Raw genomic sequence first — 19366 nt, 5'->3', positions numbered from 1 at the left:
TGCAAGTACAAGAATGAGCGGGGAGGCAGGAATGGAGGAGTGAGCGCGGGGGGAGCGAGTGCAGGGGTGAAACTAGTGGGGGCGTGGAAGGGAGTGGGAGAGGGAGAGCAGGCGTGGGAGAATGGGGGCACGTGACTGGAGGTGGGAGTGGGAGGGAGCGTGAGAATACGAGTGGGGAGTGAGCAGCAGCGTGAGCCAGGGAGTGTGACTGGAAGGGTACAAGTGCGGGAGGGAGGCGGGAGGGTGGAGGAGTGGGAGTGCGAAGGAAGCGTGAGAATGGGCAGGGGCGAGTGTGTGAGTAAGGGAGTGAATTAGCGTGAGAATCTGAGTGGGGGAGCGAGTGTGAGGAATACGGGGGTGGTGTGTGAGCGAGCGTGGGGGTGCGGGGGAATGGGGTAATGAATGGGGGAGCGAGGAGAAGTGTGAGTGAGGGGAGAGTTTCAGTGGGGAATGAGTAGAGGGGTGACTTTGAGTCGGAGAGGCGTGAGTGGGAGAGTGAGCGTGAGAATGTAGGTGAGGGAATGAGCAGGGTGAGTCTAAGTGGGGAAGCGAACAGAGTATTGGGGGGGGAGTGTGAGACTGAGCAGGGGAATGAGGAGGTCGAGCGTGAGCGGTGGAGAGTGGAGGAGAGTGAGTGGAAGGGTAAGTGCGGGAGGGAGTGAGAATACGAATGGGGTGAGGAGTGGGAGTGAGCGGGGAGTGTAAGAGGAGTGTGCGATGAGTGGGGGAGTGAGTGTGTGAGTGGGCTGAGTGTGAGTGAACGAGGAGTGTGGGGAACGGGGCAGTGAGTGGGGGAGTGAGTGCAAGTGGGGGCAAGTGCAGGAGTGCGAGAAGGAACGAGGGTGAGCGTGAGTGGAGAGTGGGGGAGTGAAAAAGGATTGAGTGTGAGATGAGTGGGGGAGTGAAAAAGGATTGAGTGTGAGATGAGTGGGGGAGTGAAAAAGGATTGAGTGTGAGATGAGTGGGGGAGTGAAAAAGGATTGAGTGTGAGATGAGTGGGGGGAGTGAAAAAGGATTGAGTGTGAGATGAGTGGGGGAGTGAAAAAGGATTGAGTGTGAGATGAGTGGGGGAACGAGGAGAGTGAAAGTGAAGGAGTAAGAGGAGTAGGGGGTGAGTGGGAATAGGGGAGCGAGTGAGTGTGGGGAATGGGCAGTGAGTGGGCGAGTGAGAAGTGAGAGTGGGGGGGTTGGAGGGTGAGTGTGAGTGGAGGAGGGTGAGTGGGGGAACGAGGGTGGGCGTGTGAGTGGGAGTGTGAGTAAAGCGAATTGAGTGTGAGAATGTGAGCGGGGGAGCCAGGTAGTGAGTGGGGGAGCGTGAGTGGGAGTGAGGAGTGGGAGAGTGAGTGAGAATACAAGTGGGGGAGTGAGTGTGAGAATATGAGTGGGGAATGAGGTAGTGAGGTGTGGACTGTGAATGGGGAACAAGGAGCGAGAGGTGGGGTATCAGTGCAAGAACATGAGTGGGGAAACAAGGTAGTGAGTGGGGTGTGAGTGAAGGAGTGAGTGAGGGGAGTGTGTGTGAAGTGGGAGAGTGAGTGAGGGGGTGAGAGTAAAGGAGTGAGTGTGAGCATATGAGTGGGGGAGGGAGGAGGAGGGGGAGTATGAGTGGGGGAAGAGGGTAGGGAGTGGGGAGTGAGGAAGAGTGTAAATGGAAGGGTGAGTGGGTGAGTGGGGGAGGGAAAGGAAGTGAATGGAATAACGAGTGTGAGTTGGGGACTGAATAGAGCGAGTGAGAATATGAGTGGGGAACAAGTAGAGAAGAGTGGGGATGGGAGAGAGGGAGGGGGTGGGAGAGGGGGAGTTTAAGTGGGGGAGTGTTAAGAGTGGAGGAGTGTGAATGGAGAAGGGTGAGTGTGAGGGGGTGTGAGTGAGTGAGTGTAAGTGAAGGAGTGTGAGAATATGAGTGACCGAAGAGGGAGTAGGGGGTGAATGGAGGAGGGTGAGTGGGGAGGTGTGAGCTGGGGTGTGAGGGAGCAGGGGGAGTAAGTTGGGGAGTGTGAGTAGGGAGTGAGGAGGAATGTGGGGGTGGGTGTAAGTGACTGGGGAGCGTGAACGAGGCAGGGAGGGAACAGGGGGATGGAAATGTGAAAATGTGAGTAGGAGAGTGAGAGTGTGAGTGGAGGAGTGCGAGTGCAAAAATATGAGTGAAGGAACATGAGTGACTGTGAGTGGGGGAGTGAGAGTAGGTGGGAACATGAGTGGGGGATTAAGTGCGAGAATACAAAGTGTGAGTGGAGGAGTGGGATGAGTTGGGGAGTGGAAGAGTGTAAATGTGAGTGTGAGTGGGAAAGTGAGGGTGAGAATACAAGTGGGGGAGTGAGTAGGGAAGTGTGTGAGAGCAAAAGTGAGTGGGAGAGCGAGGGAGTGATTGGGAGAATGCGAGTAGGGGAGTGTCACATGCACACACATGGGGTCGCTCACCAGGAATTTCCGCAGGTCTTTGTAGTTGGTGATGATGCCGTTGTGGATGACGATGAACTCTGGAAACAGAGGAAAGGCCCCGCTCAGCCCCACAGCAACCCCCAGGCCTGGCAGCGGGTGGCCGCGTAACGCAGACAGCAGAGACCACAAAACTTTACAGTACGAAAAGCCACACTTGGCAGAAAAAGAGAAGAGTTTCACCTCCTGGTGTGATTTCCTTGCTCTGCCCCATTTGCCATGGCTGGTAATGGCAGAAGATAATAATGAACCGGGTGGGACTAGGGCTGCTGAGATCCCACAAAGTTTCTGCAGGCACTTAAGCGCTGGGCAGTTTCCAGCCCACTGGAAGCAATTAAGCATGACGCTCTTCCTGCAGCTTCTTGGTGCTGCTCCTTGGGCGGCTACACTGAACACTAACCGAGCTGCACGCTGCAGCAGCACAGAGCAGACCATCCCCCTTCCGTATAGTGGTCATTATGAAAAAAACCATAAGTAAATGGGGGGGAGGGGGGGGAAGGTATACAGAATACCATTCCAACGAATGGCCATCAAAATTCTGACCATCCAACTTCATTCTGTGTTTGCCTCCTCCTTGCACTGTGCCCGTGCACCCGCCGAACCTCTGGGCGCTAATCCCAGCCCTTCCTGAGATCACTCACTGCTGCAACATCGCCTGCAGCCAGAAATCAAGTCCAAACCCCTCTGGCTTCACAGTAACTGGGCTCGGCATCATGGCCTGCAATGAACCCACAGCCCTGAGTCCCTCCCTGTGACACACCAGGCACCAGAGGCAGCTCCAAGCTTTTCCAGACGCTCCAGGACCTGCTCAGGAGCACGCGGTTCCTCAAGCAAACACACTCACCATTGTTTTTATCTGAGCGCTGCGGGTGGCTGTTGATAGGGCTGGGCTCGCCATGGGTAGCCCAACGGGTGTGGGCGATTCCAAGGTGTACATCAAACTCGATGTCGAGGTCCATGTCCTGTTGCTCTGCAGCAGAAGGAGAAGTTGTTAGTACTGAGAGGCTGTCCCAACCCCAAAGTCGATGTGGGAGCCTCAGCAGGTCTCCAGAGTCCACAGGGCAGCAATACTGACAGGGAAACAGAATCCAGCAAAACAGCAAGCGTGTTTTCAGGGCATTCAGAATACAGATGCACACAAGCCACCTCCCTGCACTCCTCACCCTACCAAAATAAAATCCAACTTTTAAGAAAGAATCCAACCTTAATTTCCCTCCCTGGGGTGCACCTTGCTCTCCTGCCGCCTCCCGCACAGTCAGCTATGACTGAGCCAGCCCATTTCACGGTTACGTGCCACTATGGTTAGAATACTCATCACTAACCCTTGTCTCTAGAAAGCATACCATCAGTGTTAACATTTCTTTGGGGGAAAAAAGATTCCTTCTGTTATACAAGTGTCTCCACAACCTCTTTAAAACTGTATATCCTGCAATTTTCCTGAGCAGGCAAACATTTCTTCAGAAATATTTTGTGTATCTTCTATTTCTGTAATGCACACACCACCTCCCCTGGCCTTTTTGGTTCCTGGTTTTCTCTGCACTAAGGTGTGGAATAATCACTGGAGGTGACTTAGAAACTAAACTTATGTTTGTAGAAAAGGTACAGCATGGAAGAAGCTGTCAGGGTGGAGTGCAGCTGATACATGAGGAATCCATTCCACGGAAGTTCCCCAGTAACCACAGATGTCGGCAATGCCAGGAGACCTTGGCGCACTGGCTGTAAGAGGAGTTGTCCGGAGGGTGGAGCAGTGTGGAGGCATCGTGGCCAGGCTCTGTGATAAATGGCAACTCGAGGTACCCTGGAGCTGGTGCGCTGCATATTTGCTACCCTGAGCCAATAGTCTGTCATGCTTTTGACAAAATGCTGTCCTTTTGGTGAACTTTGCTCATTTTAATATCATTATAATACCAAAACACACCTCCATCCCAAAGGTTACACGCCTCACTGGGCATGCGCTTGGAATTTCTTCTAGTCTATGCTTTTAAAAGCAAAGTGAGGAAATTTTACATCAATCATAATAAAGGTATGTATGATGAGAGTCACTCAAGCTCCACCTGAAAGGTAAAAAATAGTATAAAATGTGTGAAGAGAAAGAGGGTGTTGGGGGCGATACCATCGCGTACCACTCTGACTTCTGGGACCAGTCAATGGGCTGAGCCTCCTTCCCCCCCCACTGGGACACCTCTGGGTAAGATTGGAAACCTCTGTAGAGTCACTTTAAATCTCTAACATATTAGAGTTGCTTTGCTTTGTATTAGAGTCACTTGATATTTGTTTTGCATACTTGTAGCCTCGCAGTGTACTTGTATCTTTGGTATTTACGTGTGCCTTGTAACCAGCAATCTTATCGCCGGTAATCCAAAGAACCTGTGTGTCTGTTGCTTTAATAAATTGTACTATTCATTAATCTAGCCGTGATCGCTCTCGTTGAACGCCACCGGCCGGCGCATCTGCCGAATTAGCTACTAACAACAAATACTCTGATGGGTGGTTACATCTACAACCCTTAGAAAATAAACCATTGACCAAGTTTGAGACTAAGACCGGACTTAGCCGCACCTAGACTCCTCTCGGAGGAGGAGTTTAGAAAGCAAAGGGGCCCTGTCTTAGCCTCGTGGCTCAATGGTAGGGTCTCTCCCTAACCACTCCTCAGACTCCTACCATTAACGCAACCTAAGGTTAGACCTACCCACCTTCCTTTTGGAGAAGCAGAACTGGGAGGTTAATGCTAGCACGGGTGAAGAAAAGTTGTTAAAAAACCACACCAGCTCTTGAATGCAAACTAGAGATCTTGACTCCTCTGAAAAGCACCTTCCCGTTCTCACAGAGCTCACCTGCATCCCATACCCAACAACTTTGTGCTCCCTTGCGTTCTGCACAGATTTAATGAGCTTAACGTTTAACTCAAGGGAACAAAGAGGCAGAAACGGATGCAGAAGACCTCACCCTCTGTGTTCTCACCAATTTGACAGTTACATACATACATCAACGCTTCCCTGAAGCCAATTGCTTAGCCCACCACCACTTGGATGGACAGCTTCAGCTGGGACAAGCACAACCTATGAACATTTAAAATTCAACTGGTGAAGACATTAAAGCATTTCTCTTTTTTGCCCAAGCTTGAGGCCTCTGATAATTACCTCCCAGTAATTCCCCTTTCCCCACTTCAAGGAATTTTTTTGTTTGGGTTTTTTTTGTGGTCTGTTTTCTAAAATGTATTTGAGGTCTGTTTTATTGTAATAGGATGTGATTCATTTGTCTTGAGAAACAAGGACTTCTCTGTAACTTCATGACAACATCTGCAGGATCACTGGGTTCTTCTCAGCACATGTGTGAGTGTTTCCACCTCTGGCACTTTATACACAGTTATTTGGAAATACAGTGTTTCTGGGTAAAAGGGGTGATATTCAAAACACAAATGAGATGAGAGGACATTTCAAGGAAAGAGAGCAGGCAAAGAACAAAAGGGAAATAAATACATACTGTGAACCTCTTCGTCCAGAGCCTTCACTTTCCCCTTCTGTTTGATAAGCTGGATTTTGCAAGCATTAGCTTCCCAGTCTTTGTCATTTCCGCCATCGATTCCCACACCTAAGCACCGCCACGGAACACGAAGAAAGAGCGTGAGGTGCAGAAAGTATACTACAGTATTTTATGTGAAAAAATACTGCCTTTTTTTTAAAACAGTGCCCCTTCTCCCCCCCCCCCCCAGCTGACCCGCCAAACAAAGGCAAGAAACCCCTTAGATTAGCAGAGAGTTTGCCCTTCGAAATCTCATAGGTATTCTTAAAGCCTCAAGTAACAGGCATCAAAAACATTATAGAACTCTGTAATTGGAAGTTAATCCAACCCTCTGACCACATGCTCACAGGCACCTCTGATTCGTGTTTCAGCTTTCTTCAAAAGCAGAAGACGGTAGAATCCGTTCACAAACACACAACAAAAATCGTAATTTACAAGTCAAAATTAAAAAAAGAACCCCCGTTGCTCGGTGAGAGCTACCTGCAGAATCATAGCCTCTGTACTCCAGCCGCTGGAGCCCTTTGATAAGGGTCTCCAGGATCTCCCGTCTTGTCCGGGGAACATGGTAGTTCAGGTAAGCAAAGATGCCTGTATGGGGAAAAAGAGCGTAATCCTGTAACAAAATCACAGCTGAGAACTCTGTGAGTGCCATCCATGTTAAACCCCAGACAGTCCTTCGTTCCAAGATCCCCTGCTCAAAGGATACCTGAGGTCCAAGGGAGAAGCTGTCACTAACGTTTAACAGATCAAAGCTAACCACAAAATGGCAGCATCCTTCTTGTGACACTGAAAGCAACTACACAGGCCGTGGTGAGAGAAAGAATTTCCACCTACACAACAGAAGGAGCAGTCAGGGGACAATGCAGTGATCAGGCTAATCACTCCAGATGAAAAATTCAAGGTTCACTAATGCTGAGCTTTGCATGCTGAAAACCATCTTCAAAGGGAATTCTTCCCTGAATGGCTTTCTCCAAGTTCCTCCCACAGACTCACTAAGGAAAAAAAATCATTTAACTCATGCAAACTAACACCCTCAAACTAATCATAAAATCGTTAAGGTTGGAAAATGAAGCTATTTTTCCTGTAGCTTGCAAAGGAAGATAAATTGTTGCTTCTATTTTTAAGCAGTGATAGGGACACACAAGTTCCTAGATCTCTAATGCCAACTATGGCTCTATTTCAGAAAGACTTCCTTTGATGCCATCATGAAGCAGTAGCATGAGAAGACATTTACAGGATGCTAGAAATATCTGTACTTGAAATCTACCATTTCTAACATGTTAAAGGAGAAAAATATCTGCATAGAATAAAAGCAAAATGGGTTTCACACCAACATCCATATATGTAAGTAACTGGTAATTCAAGGTTTGTAATTTGAGAACCTTTATCAAAACCTCTTGAGGAGACCGGAGTTCAGTCACACACACACACAAAGTCCTTTTAAAGGCATCACAAATCTTCTATATTTTCCTGATGGTACTGCCATACAGCCTGCCTCACGGTTCCCAAACTTTAATTCACGTGAGAAATGTTACTCTCAAGCTGACTTTTCGATCATCTATGTTCCAAGATGTGTTTACATGTTTATGTCTATTTATATTTACATGTCTATGTTTACACAGAGATTATTTTAAAGAACACTTGAAAAACTGCATTCTTAAGCTGTTTGTGTTTTAGAATTAAACTAAATAATTCAAAGCCTTCTGATGTCTTATTTTGTAAGTAGAAATGTGGGCTATTCAGGGTTCGTGGATGCACTGAATACCACAGAGCAAAGCACTGAGAAGTTTACAAGGGACTTTTCAGCCTGAGCAGGGACAGCCAGGTCGTACGCAGCCATGTACTATTCTGACACTCTCCCGTTCCCTCTCCCTTTTCCATGGACTTCAGCTACAGGTCTCAGGATAAGGTGGTCATAAGCTTCAACTTCCCATTCCCAAAGCATTAGAAGTTACATCTCCCTGCAGCTCTGCTGCAAAAAGCACATACCACATCTCCCTTATTTTCTTCCACATTGCTAGAAAATTTAGATGCACGTTCTATTGTTCCTCTTTCTTTTACTCTGTTTCTTTTGCTTCTACCTTCATTTCCCCAAAACCCAAAATCTTTTCTGATAAGCACTTGTATGACTATAGGGACCAAGTTTGTAAGTATTTGCAGTTCCATTGCTCCCGACATCTCAAACCAATCACGCTCACAGGCCTGCTGCTGCCATCTCCCGATGGCATCTGTTCAGCTAGAATGTTGGTTCCAGAACCTACACGGCCAGGGTGAGGTCCTCCTCCACAAACCTCACAATTCACAGCTAAAAAACTCAACAGATAATAAAACACCAACAGCAGTCAACAACCTCTGCTGTATTTCAAAAGCCTCCTCCGAACGATACTTCCCCCGCGCTCTCAATCTCCAAACCCTCCTCCCCACCCTTCTGGCAAAAAAAGAAAGTTTTCCAATTTGAGATACTTAGTTCACTCTGTTTCTAAAAACTGCATTCTTCAGGCAAACAGCACCCTCCCTGTTTACAAGTGAACTGACTCCAAATAGCTGTCATCCCGGCTGAAGGACGGCACATTTCAGCTATATCCTGGATGCCTAAAACCCTTTAAATGACTTCCAGGTCTTACAGCAGGAGTACAAAGCAGACTGCTTTATTAGCAGGCAGCTGGAAAAGTCCCCTTCTCCATATTTACCAGAAACCTCCCAAACAGATGCCCAATACAGCGGTAGCATTACACATAAACATAACAAGCGTGCACCATAATGCAGAGAAAACAGGCACATGAGATGTCTTTAAAAAGGCAGGCTGTGTTCCAGCAGTTCTTGACCTTTCCCTTTACACCAAATCCACCTACCATGGCATCCAAAGTAAAGCTACTTCAGAAGGCGGGATTGTAACCAGCACGAGTAATTACGGAAACAAGAATGCCGCTTACGCTTTTCCAAATTAGCTAAATTATTTCCGAGATGAAAACTCTCTCCGTGCTTTACGTACCTCAGAAGCACATGCTTCCAGGGGTCCCATTCCCACCCACATGCTGGAGCCTCGCACCTCTTTGTGACGGCGCCGGGCAGCTCCTCGCCCTGGCGTTAGCTGGGCCTGTCAAACAGCTCTCCGGCAGCACCTACAACCTCCTCTGCGGTCCTGCTATCTTGCTACGGCGTAACCAGTCGCACTCAGGCGCACAGCTACCGAGTGAGCTCTTCCACTACCGTGGTGCAACACCAAAGGCCGCTCAAGCGGGGTACGCTCTTTTGAGCAAAGAGGGACCAATGACGAGCCTTAAGACGGCCCGGTTTGAACGTCAGGCTGGCCACAGCGAGACAGTTCCGGGAAGCCCTTTCCAGTGAACAGCAGCAGTGTGAGAGGCACAAGAGCCTCATTGATGGGAGCACAGAGGAGGCCTTCTTCGCCGGCAGGGCATCGTGCTGAGCGACTGGGGGCAAAACCGGAACAGGCCGTCAAGTTGGCACGCAACGGTGAGACAGAGCCACTGTAAAGTTTGGGGAAGGAACTGCGTGCAAAAGGTACGACAGGTATGGGCGTATGCCAAGAAGGGAGAAGAAAAGGGGACTGTAGGAAAGGTGGAAGGCAAGTAGCGTAGAACAGGACAGCAAGCTTATTGTAGGTAGTCTGCTCTGCCACCCTACACCCCGTCTCGACTGCCCACCCACACCTCCAGGCCTCTCCAAACAAGTGTGCGAAGGTTGTCCTCCCCTGCGCTCAAGGGACATCGGGCATCACCCCTGTAACCCTCCCAGGCATGTAGCTAAAAAAACCCCAGCTTGTCTCCAGGCCGTGACATTGCGTTGTAACTGAGGGTATTTGCCACGGAAGTAGAGCGGGGGGCCCAGCGCGCTCACCCCAACGGCCCTGCAGAAAGCACAGAGCATGCGGCCCCTCCCGAGCACCCCATCAACATATCTGTAACCCATAAACCAGACCCCGCCCAGAGGGGCAGGAGGACATCAAAGAAACACAACAGCGTCTTGCTCAAAGCCCCAGTGGAGATCACTTTGCACAGCACTTCCCACACAGACCCTTGGTGCCCCAGCAAGGCCGTGAAAATGAAGTCCTCTGTGTGGAAAAAGAAAAAAAAAGTGTAACTCAATAGACAGGCACAATTATTAGGCAAAAACTCTGTTTCCTTTCATAAACATTTTTGTAAATGTGAATTGATCATTTTAGTCTCCATCCTGTTGCCAGCACAGGGATTGCAACTTATTCTGAACCCCCAAAAAATGGCTTAAAACCAGAACTATTTCCCCCTGTCCAGGGCTGACTTTGGACATCTTTGTTACATCTGAATCCAAGCCAGACAGTCGCTAGAAATGTTATTTTCTCTGCACATTTTAACATGTTTAGTCACACCTGAGCTAAAAAAAAAATACCAAAACGACAAAAACCAAAACCAAACCAACCACAAACCCAAACTGGATTCCTGGTCGCACATCACAACTGCTAGCAGTGTACAAGAAAATGCCGTGTACTGAATGGGCACAAGGTAGAAACCAACTTCCTCCAGGAAGGGACGGCTCATCTGGAAGGAGATGTTTATTTCTGCTTGCACTGTAAACAAACAGCAAGCATCTACCTAGAAAGGAGCCAACTTGGCATTTGTCTCAGGCATTGAAAAAAATCTAATAATTGCAGCACAATTATATTAAGATTATTCATGAGAACTGCAAATAAAAATCTGAATATAAGACTAACAATGCCACAAAAATCCCCCCAAAACCAAAACCCAAGGAATTCAGTGCTTCTTACTGGAAAACACAAAGACTATGAAAAGCACATGAACTAAAAGAAATGCAAATACAGTGTTAACGCTGCAAAATATGCGGACCCACTCTTCAAAAAAAGACGACTGTGTAGCCAGCGGGAGATTCAGTTTTGATTCAGTTCAGCTTTTAGATCTTGAGTGGAAAATAGCTGGAGTGATAATGGAGACGCCACTATGAAAATAAAATTCCAAGAGCTCACCTGTGATCGACACATTTTACAAATGAGAAGGCAAGTAAGACAAAGCAGGTTTCAAACTCACCTTAGAGAAAACAGGGAAAAAAGGAAATAAATAGAATACTATGTAAAAATGAGGCATAATTAAAGTAAAAAATGGTATGATAAGGCTGCTGAAAGTGAACACGAGTCTTCCTAAATGCATGACTTGCTAATCTGCAAGCTAAAATCAAATATTTGAAGGCTTATCACCCATTTATGACACTTGATCACGATGAATTATGCGTAAAGAACAGTTTCATTTACTGGAAATATTTTCAAATGCATTTCATTTTCCCCTTTTCAAACATCCCATAATGATGTGATTCTTCATAGCTGGAGAAAGTTTCAATCCACATTTAGAAAATTGCATTTTTACTGGCTCTACCCTAACTATTGGAGTAGATGAGGAGTATATGAGCAATCACATCCTGTAATCGCTTCCATTTTTAAGTACAATTTCACTGCCCTCGACAGAAACACTGATGAGGAAAAAAAGACCCAAAACAGTAAATGCTTGTTATGCTTCACTAATCTAAGTGTATTTTTGAGAAATGTTTATTCCTCCCAGCAGCCACCAACAGAGGCATTGCAGATATAGTTTTCCTCTGGAATTACACCTCAAGCCTTTGGTCCCGTGTGTAAAAGCACAGCAAGGAGCACGGCTGTGCTGAGTCAAAGGCACTCAGGTGATCCTTACGTCCCAGCGTGACGCAAAGCCCCAGCTGCTCAAGGAAAGAACCTCTTTTTAACTCAAAAACTGAACAAAGGATCCCTTCATCCAGCTACAAAACGCAGCCTTCTCCGAGGTGGAAGGCGGCAGACGTGGGATGGCACACAGCAACTCTACCTGGCAGTTTAGACCATAAAAGACCTTTCTTCCACACACCAGAGACGTGTTTTTCTCCAAATCGCAATGCCTTCTTAAAGCCTTGCCCTCTTCCTCCCTGTGCTTATATTCAAATCAATCTACATGATTCAGAAGACGAAAAGATATCAACCACACAGATCTTTTCAGCCGCTTGAAGGCTTCCGTGAGAAGCGCTCTGTCGCAAAGCGCCAATTTTTCTGTCAAAGTGACAACCCATTTAAATCACAACAGTCAATGGAAACGTTGGTTTTGATGAAATTCCAAAGCAAATCTAGCAAATTTCCATCAGGGTCCCATCTGGTGCACCACCAGCTTATCCCCCTCGCCAGCCTCGATGCCAGGCACTGAAAATGTAGAAGTCTTGAAGTCCAAGCAGAACGTTCCTGAAACCAACCCCCCGTCAATGTCATGTCCCTAGCAGAGCTGAAAAGAGGAGTTTCAGTTTCAGCTCAACTTACACACACCATTCAACGTGTTTTTCAGTAATAATGCCACACCTGCCCTCCGGAACAAGCCAGAAAGAGGAAGTATTACAGAAAACCACAATATACAATGGATGTGTAATTACGATACCTTGACAAGCACTGAGTTGGCATTTTTCAAGGTGAAATACACATGAAACCAAAAAGAAAAACCAACACCCCAATGAACTTCATTCTAGTCCAGCACTGTTTATAATTGTGAATTCCCAGCTAAAATAAGACAGCAGCAAGCATACTACAGGAATTTATATCTGACAGGCTCAGAAAACAAAATCCCTGCCTGGAATACACTAATACACTTCAGGACTTGACACTAATATACTTCAGGATTATAACAGCAGTCACGCTTTACACTTTACAACGTAATAAAACATTTCAACTGGCAACTTGACACAGGACTTTGCACGTATGCACTGAAAAGACTCGTTCAAAGCATGTCAGCTTATCATGCAATTCTTGAATCACACTAAGATCACCGTAGTAAGAAGTCCTGCATGTATTTCTCTTAAGTGAAATATCTTGAACAATATACTTTAGAACATAAAACATCTCCTTTCTTGCAGGCTTGCCTTAAAAACCTTACCCGGGGAACCACCAACAGAACAGGTATTCAGCTGCTTGTGAAACTCAACCCTCTTCGAACTGATTTTTAATACTCAAGCACAAAACCTAGGCCTTCTTAATGACAGCTGCATAAAGAATTCCCTGTAAACTGGCTGACAGATTTTAACAGAACAGCATTTTTACCAAATGGACGTTCTTTATTCCTATTGTTGACGGTCACTAAATTACTTTTTCTGAGAACTTAATTTTCCCATGGACTTTTTGGTGCTTGTGTTCCTTTATTTCATGGTAAGTTCACAGGAAAATGAAATGAGTCACCACTTCCAGGTAAGAATAAATGATCCTCTCCAGTGTCTTGAATACGTGAAGTTACTCAGGAATAGCTTCTCCTAATTCTTTTCCCACAAAAGCAGAGAAGCCTTCAGGCTAGGTTTACTGTCGGATTTACAAATTCCTTTATACCATGCTGTATCCTGTTAAAACCATTTCAACAGATGATGTTATCAGTACACCCACTTGGCAACTCCAAAGAATCCTTTAGCCTGGTGATGATTATTAGACCTCAAGTCGTGAACAAATCAGATGCAGGCTACTAAAGATCACAAATATAACATACGTTACAGTCTGGGAAATGTGATAAAAATATTTTTCTACAAACTACAGCAGGGGAGACACTGGGCAGTAACAGCAAGTTCTACCACGGATACTAATTGTAGCACAGAACTAAGTCCCAGAACTGATGCTCAAAACCCACCAGAGAGGGCTCCTACTACTCGCTGCCCGGCGGTTTGGTGAGGTGGAACGCTGTGCAAACTGCTGCGCACCAAAGCAACGCTAATTCCGCACAGATTTCAAGGAGTGCAGGGTCACAAACAAGCAGACTGTCATTATTAGGTCTGTTAGCTGGATACGGGAGAGTTTACGTTCAATTCATCAAGTCTGCGCTGGGAAAAAAAGCAAAGCAGAAAAACATCCACTCGGAATCACGTTTGTCCACTGGATGCTTCTTTTACTACCCGTGCATAGCACCTCCCGCTCCGGCTAAAAAGGACAAGATTCTCCTGTCTAGAGTAAACGACCACTGTGTGAATTCTATGGACTCCATCTGGACAAGAGCCACTCTATGCTTCACAGAAAGACATACACATCAGGTGCAGGAATGGCATTTCAGCAGCTGGGAGGGCAGTCCCCACCGACGTACGTGCGACCCTGAAACTCAAGTCTTTCTTAAGCCCGTTTTTATCTTCAGTAATCACTAGTAATACAAGAGCTAAATTCTAAAAATCCCTTTTTGTTGTTAAAAACACTCACGGCATACAATAGGTTTACTTATTTACAGAAAGGTCTATCGAGCCCAGCTACCTTGAAAAACCTGTTTTCCAAACTATTTCATAGATGCCATTCAACTGGTTTGGTGCATTCAGACCAAAGCACACCCCACGTGTACCTGGCTAAGTCTTCAAACTGCAAGTGTGCGATATGTACCAAGAACAAAACCTACTTTTTACTAGCACTGTTATTAACAAAACCCCATCACATCTACACAGACCACCTGTCGCCTATGCTAGGCATCAAGGAGCTGAACTTTGAGGCTACTTTCCTCTACCTGTCAAGCGGCATGAGCACATATCACAGGATTTCGTAGGGTCATACACACGTAAACCTTGACATCAGATTACCAGTAAGTATGCCGAAAAAACTGTGAGATAATTCCAGTCTTGAAGCCGTCACAGGGAGGACCCAGAAAACAGAAGCACTGTCACCTTTTGTTTTAAAAAATAATTTTAATAACTACCTTTCTATCTGAGATGAGTTGGATAAAAATCTGGCTGTGGACACTGTACCCGCCAGGCAGCGTGGCAAGATAAAGCAATTCATATCCTGGCTTCCAATTCTATTACAGAAATGTTATCGGAGGGTTTGTGTGTACAAGCAACCAGGACTGCACGGCTGTCCCTCTGCCATGTAACATGGCTTCTCCGACCTTGCGGAGGCCACAGCATGAGCAATCGGAGCCCTCTACTCCAAGACATGGACTACTGTCACGTCAGTTAAGAGAGACAATTAAGACTTGTTAGTGTAAGTACTCAGAGTACCTACGAGCCAGTCCTGCCTATTTATGCCATTTGCAGGACTACCTGAGTGGGAACCACCTCAATATGTTCACCTTGTTCCTTTGCTGGAGGCTACTGCTGCTGTACGGAACAAAGCCCAAACTGCTGCTGCAATTAATGTTTCCTAACGCGAGCCAAGACCACCGTCAATTTTGCCCTGCACTCGCCAGCCAGATCACAAATGGCAGCAGCAGAGGAGACTGTGTACCTTCCTTTCTGCCAACGGCGCTTAACCGCAAGTCACAAGAGTTCATGTGGTAGTACCCTGGGACTCCGAACAGTTCTCCTCCTGTTCCCTACAAAACCTTAACTGCCTTCAGCCACGAATGTCCTGCACTCAGAAGCTCCTTTATTTCCAAGGTTTATTTTTCTGTATTAATGTGCTACGTTAATGCTCTCCTCTTCTCATTTTTCACTGTATCTCTGGCTCCCAGAACAAGACTCAACAACAGACCCAATAATCCTTGATGCTTTTCTTACTGTTTCATAATGTGTTCCAATATCCAAGAACAACTTTGCTTATATGGAAAAGGGGAGAAACCCATTAAATCTTGAACACAACTAAGTGACTACTGACAGCATTTTCAGGGCTTATCTCAGTTAAAAAGACAAAGAGCAAAATGTTAATATTGCACGTTTCAAAGGCTAGACCTCAAATAAGGCAAGTACAAGGCACCAAAACCAGTCCTGTTCTTGCAGAAGCTATTTATAACAATAATTACCCCTTCTATTCTTAGCTCTGCTCCGCTTTGTACTTTTAACACAAATTAACATAGCGGTAAATGTTAAGCCGAACGAGGCAATTTCTGCTCGCCTCTTCGTAGCGCTCCATAGACTTGGCAGGTTGAAAGGTATCCCAGTTCAATCTCACAAAAACAATGAATGAAATGGCAACTTGCACCTTAAGTATAAAACCCACAGTCTAGCTTAGAGCACGATTTTCATTTTGCACGTGAAAATACAGGGGGGGCGGGAGGGGAACTAAAGAAGGAAACGTGGGAAGACAAATAAAAAGAACTAACAGATCGTTGTTGCATGAATTTCCATGGAAAAACTTGAAGCTGATGTGATAGAAATAAAAAGGAAGAGAAAGGATAAATTATATTCCTGTGTCCGAGAGATGAGGTACAGTAAGTGTACTAATATGGCAAGCAGGAACAGAAGGCACCTACGTGACTTTGGAGAACAAGCCTCGCTGGCCTGTGCTCCCGTCCACTTCAGGGTGTGTTCCACACAGGGAAGCCCCTCCGGGATACACCAGGCTGGGGTGAGCTGGTGCGTAACCCTGCCATGGGCAATGCTAAGCCTCGTTTAAACCAATTTATCCATCTGTCTCACTACCTACGTTGAGTAAACTTGAATGAATGCACATCAGAAGTTGTAATAGCCAAAAAAATAACAACAGACAACACTTTTCAGCTGAAAGTGGGAGTGGTTCGCTGATAGGACCAGAGCCAGGTTTGGAAACGCTACCGGTGAAACCTGTATCCCTTTCCTATAACGTATGTACCAACGTTCAGTGGGGTTCAGGTTCCTAAGTCGCTTCGTTGCTTTTGAGGACTACGACCCACCAGCCCACCCGCCCCAGAAGAGGAGCATGACCACCCTCAGCATCACCCGCCACTGAACCAAACCCCACCAGCATCACCAAGTGCCCTCAAGGCTTCTGCACCAAGGAAAGGGCGTATTTTTAGTACCGTCGTGTCTCAGGCAGACCGAGGGCGCCGGCCTTTTGTACCCTCTGACCACATTTGTATATAATTGCGGGAGGATCTGCCCTTTCAAGTTATTAATACGCTACAAGGCGCCTCCCCCGCAGGAACGTACGCGGACCGTAGACGAGAGGATGACATTTTCAGCTAACGGAGACGGGGCCCCTTCCCGCCGTAACCGAGGCGCCGCAGAAGCGGCCGGCCCCTTTTTCCGCCCCGACTACCGCGGGTGCCCCGGGGGCCGGGCCGTTCCGCCGCGGCACGCTCCGGGCACGGCACCGGCCGGCCTGGCGCCGCTCCCCCGGCGGGGCGGAGGGCAGGGCCCCGGCCCCGCCGCCCGGAGCGCCCCCGGCCCCGCTCCGCGCCGCCCTGCCCTGCCCTTACCGCACATGCTGCGCCCCCGTCCGCGGCCGCGCTGGCTCTGCGCGCCGGGGCCGCGCCGCCCTCCCTCCCGCCCGTCCCTCCCCGCGGCGGGGGCCCAGGGCGCAGGCCCGCCGCCCGCCCCGCCATTGGGCCCCGCCGCCCGCCCCGCCTCCGGGACGTGGCAGCCGGATCCGCCGGGGGACGGACGGACGGACGGAGGGAGGGGCGGCGCCCGCGGCGGGGAGGACGGGGGGCGGCGGGGGCAGCCCGGCCCCGCGGCAGGGTGCCGTCCCGGCCCGCCGCGGCCGGTCAAGCCCGGCAGCCTGCGGGGAAGGGGCCGAACCACGGACCCTCTGCACGCGGGGCTGCTCCAAGGCGGTGAAGAAGCAGCTTTTGTACCCCCACGACACGGGGCGCATCCCCCAAAAGCCATGTCATGCGCCCCCCACCAAATCCACGTGGCCCATCTTCTCGTTCTCTACTCCAACCGCTCACCTCTTCAGAAGATAAAGAAACCATTAAGATGAAGCTGCAAAAGCAAACTGGGATGGACACGGCCGACAGAGGAGTAAAACGCTCGTTCATACAGCCGGGTAGCTTAGTTACGCCATTGACACGTAACTACCACCACCAAATACCGTTTGAAAAAGGTATTAAAAGCCTAAAGCTACAAAAAGATAGCAATCCCTTCTTAAGATAAAGTGAACAGTGTTTTTCTGAACAGTAAAAAGGCAATAAAGAAATATTTCCTTCAAAAGCCCAGAAAACAACCTAAAATGCTAGTACACCTAAAAGAAAACGGGACAGGGACATTTTGAACTTGCTGCTAGAAGGACCCAGCAGCAGGAAGGTCCCCAGTCTCAGAAACATGGAAAGTTTGCAGCTGCCTCTCTGCTGTTGTTCAGCAGCAAAGGCACCCCAGGAATAACCCAAGGCAGTTAGTCCCAGTTCTAGCACTGGCTTATGTAGAGCAGCGATCTGGAATCAAGCTGCCAAGCGCTTTACTTCCCCTTTGTCAGTGGTGAGGGCAGAGGAGGGCCGGCTTCAAATGCTGGTATTTTTTTCCCCAATTCTACATCTTCAATGAGGAAGCCGAATGCCTTGTGGCAGCGGAAGTTGCTTTCCCAGATGAGAAGGGAACGACTAACCCATCGTTACAGGGCCAATCAGGAAGGTGATCACCAGAAATGTACACGATACACACTGGCACAGAAATATTGCTCTCCTCAGCTTTGGCCACCGTCCAAACCCTGTTACCGATCTACTAGGCACACCGGATTCATCTGCTGGTTTATTTCTAGATTGCGGGTTTCTTTGCTGCCCTGCAGTAGCTCCCAGTTCACGACTTCTTACCACGCGGAGAGTTTCTTAAGGTACTCGCTACGAACCTAAAATAATCTGTAGCATTGTCTGAAGACGATGTATGACCCTACTTATGATGAGGGATGCCCCAGACCTGAAGAAGCCTGGACAGGCCTTACAAACACTCCCAAAATCCATAGTTCATCTCAGCAGCACAGCAAATACCCAACTTTACGACTTAAACCTATACCATACTCAACGTTATAAAAATGAATCCCTCAGACTGAGGCTAACTCATCCATCGTACGTACTAATCTGGTGCAAATTCCTCAGAATTTTACACATAGAGAAATTTAGCTCCATGTGTTCAGTCTTGAAGTGTCTATTTCATTCCACATACACACCCCCAAAAAGCCAATATTTATGCCCGATGGAACTTGTTACTTCATTCTGAGGTTTGCTGTACATACAGCACATGGTTTTACTACCGTATGTAGTTCATGGGGACATGGATGTGCAACTTGCTACCAAACGGAGAAACATGAAAACAGCTTCCCAAACTCTCCCTCAATATGAGAGTCTTAAAATTAACAAAAGGGGTCATGGTTGCGGAAAAAATACCTGCTCTCTTCTCCTCTCAGCTCAACATACTTCACTTGAAATAGAAGTTTTGGCAAAAGTCCTGAATTTCAGGTAGATTGCAAGCTCACCTCCTGGAAAAGAGTATGTTTTGTGATCCCTCCTATAACACATTTTGGATATTAACATCACGTAACGCGAGCTATTTCCTCCTGCTACTGTGCTGAAAGTACCTGCTCCAAAAACGCCGTTAGCGAAGGCTGTGGCTGTCGAATGCTTCACAGCGAGCACTACAGTGTTATCAGAAGAGCGCCTTATAGACAAACAGGCTAATTTCTCCTAGAAGCATGGAATGAGTCACATCCTGACAAAAAGCACATCTCCACCTGTGAATGGTTTCAAGATGACAAGAGTTTAGAGAG

General features: G+C 47.6%; 1 protein-coding gene across 4 annotated transcripts in view; it reads right to left on the bottom strand.

Moving 5' to 3' along the window:
* GFPT1 (glutamine--fructose-6-phosphate transaminase 1) overlaps nt 1–17161 on the bottom strand; it is a 47198-nt gene extending 30037 nt beyond the window's left edge. For 3 of the 4 annotated variants that reach the window (XM_075074479.1, XM_075074481.1, XM_075074480.1), the window contains exons 1-5: nt 17085–17161; nt 6442–6549; nt 5923–6030; nt 3284–3409; nt 2422–2480 (exon numbers count right to left, since the gene is read on the bottom strand). In XM_075074479.1, coding sequence (XP_074930580.1) covers nt 2422–2480; nt 3284–3409; nt 5923–6030; nt 6442–6549; nt 17085–17091 — 408 coding nt within the window. In that variant the 5' untranslated portion in view covers nt 17092–17161. The remainder of the gene's footprint in view (nt 1–2421; nt 2481–3283; nt 3410–5922; nt 6031–6441; nt 6550–17084) is intronic. The other variant, XM_075074482.1, reaches the window with a different exon arrangement.
* Between the last annotated feature and the right edge of the window lie 2205 nt (nt 17162–19366).

The sequence above is a fragment of the Phalacrocorax aristotelis genome, chromosome 24 (assembly GCF_949628215.1).
Source record: "Phalacrocorax aristotelis chromosome 24, bGulAri2.1, whole genome shotgun sequence".
Lineage (NCBI taxonomy): Eukaryota > Metazoa > Chordata > Aves > Suliformes > Phalacrocoracidae > Phalacrocorax > Phalacrocorax aristotelis.
The sequence above is the reverse complement of the archived record's forward strand: the minus strand, read 5'-3'. Positions and strand labels throughout refer to the sequence as shown.